The sequence below is a fragment of the Microchirus variegatus genome (assembly GCF_963457635.1).
Source record: "Microchirus variegatus genome assembly, chromosome: 1".
Classification (NCBI taxonomy): domain Eukaryota; kingdom Metazoa; phylum Chordata; class Actinopteri; order Pleuronectiformes; family Soleidae; genus Microchirus; species Microchirus variegatus.
In genome coordinates, this window is record NC_139802.1 from 1112246 (window position 1) to 1118310 (window position 6065).

The 6065-nt window shown below is 40.1% G+C and overlaps 1 protein-coding gene across 1 annotated transcript; it reads left to right on the top strand.

Moving 5' to 3' along the window:
• Window positions 1–313: 313 nt before the first annotated feature.
• LOC310931148 (T-cell surface glycoprotein CD4-like) lies at window positions 314–6065 on the top strand (the record flags this gene model as incomplete). The annotated part of the gene is made up of 9 exons (XM_083894258.1): window positions 314–371; window positions 458–610; window positions 700–837; window positions 2538–2762; window positions 2859–3239; window positions 5177–5431; window positions 5558–5658; window positions 5786–5829; window positions 6035–6065. The coding sequence occupies 9 exons, from the start codon at window positions 314–316 to the stop codon at window positions 6063–6065; spliced, it is 1386 nt and encodes a 461-aa protein (XP_083750384.1).

Here is a 6065-nt window from a genome sequence, read left to right on the forward strand (position 1 = left end):
TTGTGAGTTAATGTTTTTGTTTTTTCTGCATTTGTGTTTGTGTTATGTGATTTGTGTTTGCGTTGTGAGTTAATGTGTTCGTGTTTTCTGCTTTTGTGTTTGCGTTGTGTGATTTGTGTTTCTGTTTTGAGTTAATGTTTTTGTGATTTTGATTTGCGTTTGTGTTTCATGATTTGCTTTTGTGTTTTGCACCTCAGGGCCACCGTACAAATCAATCAATCAATCAATATACATGTGTATTATCATACAATTTTATGATAAAGAATGGATATGAATATGTCAATATGATATATTTTTCAGACTTGTAACGAGGATGGGGAACTTCCTTCAGTCCGTCATGGTTCTCTTCACTCTGCTCATCTCAACAGCAGGTAAAATACATTCATTTTCAACCGTTTTATTCCTTTTGACTTTTATCCGGTTCATTTTGTTGGACTTTTCGTTGTCACTTCCTCAGGTGCTGTGCAGGTGATCTATGCCCAGGTTGGAGAGACAGTTAACCTTAAGCCTCCAGAGTTTAATAAGTCACATAACTATGTGTACTGGAAATTTAACTCTAAGGACCAACTTGCCTGGCGTCACCACTTAGGTGGAAAGTCCCTGACCAGCGGTAACCAAAGCATTGAGCTAAACATGTATTTTTAAATGTCAGTTTAGTGTCATTGTGGCACTGACGGTCTTTTATGCCTTGTCTGACAGATGAAGCCTGGAAAAATAAGCTGCACATGTCTGACGACTCACTGATCATCACAGACATCCATCAACAGAACTTTGGCACATTTGAAGTGTCTGTAGATAAGGAGACCGTCTTGACCATCACACTTGTCAAACTTGGAGGTTAGAGCAAAAATCATTGTGATGTGTTCTCTTCAGTCACATCACAGAGAGGCTTTTTATGTTTTCTGTTGTTGTAAATATGATCTAGATCAGTGTTTCCAAACCCTGGTCCTCAGGGAACTCTGCCCTGCCATGTTTTACATGTTGCTCTGCTCCAAAAACACCTGATTCAGATGAAACATTACATTTTTGAAAAAAAAAAAAATGGACAAAAGTTGAAACATTAAATAAATAAAAAAATGTAACAAAAGTTGAAACATTCCATTTTTGAAAAAAAAAAAATGTTTGAACAAAAGTTTAAATATTAATTTTTTTGAAAAAAAGGACACAAATGAAATGTAACATTTAAAAAAATGACAAAAGTTGAAATATAATTTTTTTTTTTAAATTGACAAAACAATTTTTTTTTAAATTGAAACATTAAATTAAAAAAGAATGTTTTTTTTACATTTTTGGAAAAAAAATCGAACAAAAGTTGAAATATATCAATTTTTTTTTCTTCTTCTTCTTTTTAAATTGACAAAAGTTTTTTCAAACAAAAGTTGAAACATTAAATTATTTGAAATATTTCTTCTGCAGAGCTCGATGATGAGCTGACCATTTATTTGAATCAGGTGTTTTTTGAGCAGGGCAACATGTAAAACATGGCAGGGCAGAGTTACCTGAGGACCAGAGTTGGGAAACACTGATCTAGGTCCATAGTTCTCAAACTGTGGTACCACCAGTGTCACGTGCACCAACGGTGGTACGTGAGCTTCCTCTGGTGGTACAACATCAGAGACGCCGTTCTACTTCACATACCAGCGTATGTGATCGGAGTGGAGCTGACGAATTTTGACAAGAGTGCGTAGAAAATTACACAATCTCTTACAGAACAACCTTATCTCTCGCTGCATGATCTAATGTCACTATAGACCAGTGTGTGAAGTATATGTGAGGAAGAGGAGGATGATGAAATGCACCTTTAAACCCTAACCCTTATAAAAACATTGAGAACTACTGATCAAGATTTTAGGGCAAGTGTGGCCCACGAGCCAATGGCCAACATTTCTGGCGGCCCCGCAATGAATTACAGTTGATAGTTTTAATCCAGGAGCTACCAAACTTGTTAAATGTTTATTGGATATTACTGGATACAGACCAACAAGTCTGGGTATTTACCTGGTTTCTATATGGTGAATTTTAGTGTATTATTGTGTTATAAGCTGGTAATAAGCAGGTAGCTACAGCCCCCAATTACTAGCTATTTACCCAGTAAATATATGGTAACAGAAATGTGTTACTTGGTATTAACCTGTAATTAGAAGGTAAGAACAATGGCCAAAATACTGGGTAATTACACAGTAAATTATAAAGCGTTATTATATTAATGCTTAAATTACTTAACACTAAATTGTAGAACTGCAATCTGGTCATTAAAATGATTACAAATAGGATTTCTTTCTGTTATTTTATTGTTTTTTTTTCCTTTGGCGGCCCTCAGTCCAATGTTGGGTTCCTAAATTGGCCCTCAGGTATCAACACTTTGAGAACCCCTGCTTTAGGGCATTATCTGGAGTCTAGAAGCTAAATCATGCTCTATGTTGTGTGATGTTTGACGATATGCAGACAAAAGACCTGTTTTCTCCCTCACTAAATGAGTAACATGTATAAACCTAGCGATCGTCACCATTCTTGCTCTGTTTCTTCCTGCGCTACAGTGACTAAGTTCCCCGTGTCTCCTCTGCTGCCTGGTGAACTTCTGTCTCTGAGCTGCACCGCAGACGTTAGCCAGCAGCCTGAGATTTACTGGTTGGATCCCAGAGGAGAGAGAATTCCAAATAATGAGGGAATTTTCACCACAAGAGTCACAGACCAACACAACGGCGTGTGGACCTGTGTTGTAGCTGACCAAAAAAGAGTGAAAATGCCCGTCACAGTTGTGGGTCAGTTACTTTTCTCTACAAGTGTGCATGTGTTTTACAGTTTTGTTTTACCCTCATTCTGGTGTTAATGTTCTTTCTCTTTCACTCCCTAATTAGATCTTTCTCCAGCTCCATCACGTGCTCAGTACACGTCTACGTCCATGCCCGTCACCATCCCCTGTTCTGTCCCTCCTCACATCTCCTGGGAACAAATCAAGGCTCATGGCGTCCAGGAAGTTCTCTGGCAGTTCTTCCCTCGTCAGTCTTCAGGCGTCGGTGCTGTCGAGGCGCAGAGGCTTTTCTTCCTGTCGCTCGAGTCGATGAGATTCACCGCAGAGCAAAACCGAGACCTGAGGCCCGTTCGAGAGCCCGCGACGGGAAACTTCACTTTGACCAGAGAGCAGGGCAGGATAGAAGACGCCGGAGACTACGTGTGCACGATGGCGTTCGAAAACGGCGTGACCCTGAACAGGACTGTGCACGTGGTCGTGCTGCAGAGTAAGTCGGAGCAAACAAACTCTTTTGTTCCACTCACATCTGCACTGTGAACTTTTGTTTGCTTGCCTTTCTTTTTGATCTGCCTTTTTGGTAACGCTTTCTTTTACAGTCCCCTAATTACCTGGTATTTAGCTGGTAAATTCATGGTAACACTAAAGTGTTGCTAGGTAATTACCAAGGGTAATAAGATCAGTAAATACAGTGAAACCGTTGCCAAAATACTGGGTAATGCATGGTAATGTACTCGGTAAGTAAAGTAAAACTGTACTGTAAAAGAAAGCCAAGCTTGTTTCCATGTAATTACACACATTTTTAGGGTTAGGTTTGTTAGGTTACCCCTTGGGTAAATAGCTAGTAATTAGGGGACTGTAGGTACCTGCTTATTACCAGTTTATAACCCAATAATACACTTACATTTACCATAGTTTAGCTGTACATACCTTCTTATTAACAGCAGTAATAACACGCTATAATTAACTATATAGTTACCAGGTAAATGCCCAGTATTTTGGCAACAGTTTCACTGTATTTACTTTCTTATTACCATTGGTAATTACCTAGTAACACCATGTTGTTACCATGAATTTACCAGGTAAATACCTGGTAATTAGGGGACTGTAAAAGAAAGCGTTACCGCGTTTTTTTAATTGTCACTCGTTTGCCTCTGCTCTCTCGTACCATGCAAGTGTTTAATCTCTCTGCTGCTGCTGCTGCTGCTGCTGCTGCTGCTGCTGCTGCTGCTGCCGAGGTTCTTTGAACGTGTCCCCGGTGCGACGGGTGTCTAATTCAGTGGCTAATGCACTTTTCTGGCTCCACTTGTTTTAATGGGACATCACGAGATGTCGCTCTCTGCCAGAGCAGGGAGATTAAACGGAGAGTTTTAATTTGCAATGTCCTTTCTGAACATTTATGACGTGAGACTGACATTTCTCATTATTTAACCAGGAGCATTTAAAAAGTCTTCCGATTTAATGGAGTAATTAAAGACTGTGTTTATTTTGAGTAAAAGCGAGAGGCTGATTTGCCTCCACCTTCCTCCACCCAGTGTAATAATAAATTAGATGTGGCAAGTATTTACAAGATTGATAAAATGACGTGCCCAACACAACTCTATTATTATTATTATTTAAATTACTTTTTCTTTATTTTTTAGCAGTACTAGTATGCATGACAGCTACAGATTAAAGCCTCCTGGAAACAATATGTCTTGTAAAAGTGTGAGACTGGTCGTTGTTAGATTAATGAATTGATCAGTTTTTAGTCAATAAAAAATATCCCAAGATTTATGTCATGACATGTTTCATTTATGTCATGGAAGCACTCAAAGTTTGACATTTTCATCAACAGCTATCAAAATAATCGCTGATTTACTATTAAAGGTGCCATATGTAAGAATGTGGCCAAAAACGGTTACTACATTCAAATTCAAAATACCGAGGTCTTTTAGGTTTCGTTTTCTGACATAACTGGCAACCCGTGGTTGCTCGGCAGCTGAGACTCTACTGACTGCAATGATTGGTAGACGGCGGTAGGTGGCGCCACATGATAAAACATGATTTCAAAACATAAACATGATTTGCAGTCTGCAAAATATATATTTTTAATGCAAATATTTTGTCTGTACTGTTGTTGTTGGTGAGTTCAGTTTGTTATATGAACATTATTCCTGAGTCTCTGTGACATATTAGGAGGATTTTAGATTTATTACATAATGCACCTTTAATGAATTGTTCCTGCTCCTATTTCATAATATATATTCATCGAATAAGTGTTCATTTGAGCAGACATTTTATCTCATAAGAACGTACATCGCAAGTTTTTGTAAGATGCCAGTACTGATCGCTCAGACAACTACAGAAGCAAAAGGCTGAGGCTGATTCAAAGATAAATGAGAAAACACAACCTAATATACTTTCTTTCTCCCTCTCTTTCTTTAGTCACAGCCTCTCCAGGGTCAGACTTAATTACGGGCCAGCTGCTCAACCTGACTTGCAGCGTTGGCCATCCGCTGCCCTCTGACCTGAGGCTGCAATGGTCACCGCCCAAGCAACAATCGCCTCAGGTGGAGTCTGTCCATCACTCTGCCCATCTCACCATCCCAGAGGTTTCCACAGGAGACGGAGGAAATTGGGGGTGTTCTCTGTGGGAGGGCAAAAGTCGACTGACGTCGGCTGCGATAACGCTGAGCATCGGTGAGCACAGGAAGTGAGAGGGCAGCAGGAAATACGACGTGGGCTCGACCTTGTGGTCACAGAAACTTTGGTTTTTCTCTCTCTGTGTGTGTTTTATCACCGTCTTCCTCTTCCTCTTGTGTGCAGAATCCAGACTGAACGTGTGGATGTTGTTGATCGTATGCGGCGCTGCAGTCATCGTCGTCCTCCTCGTCGTCCTCATTTCCATCCTCTACCGACGCAGAAATGTACATTTAAATCACCACCGCTGTGTGTCTTTGTACTAGCGCCCAAACAGCCGTTATAGTGACATTAAAAGTCTGTGTGTCTCTCTCTCTCTGTGTGTGTTTTGTTTGTGTTTGTGGCTGATATTAGCGGAAGACGAGACACCTCAGGCATCAACTCTGTCGATGCAAACAGTACGTATACTAACCATTTCCTGGACTGATGAAATAGCTCCTAGCACGTTTGCACACACACACACACACACACATCACTTCACTATTCACATCATGAGGTTTATTGTGAACACACACACACACACACACACACACGTCTATACGTTGTGTAGCTACATGCCTCTTTCCATAACTCACCCAGAAACCTGTGACTCTCTTTTTACAGCCCCAAGCCCAAAGGATTTTACAGGACGTGA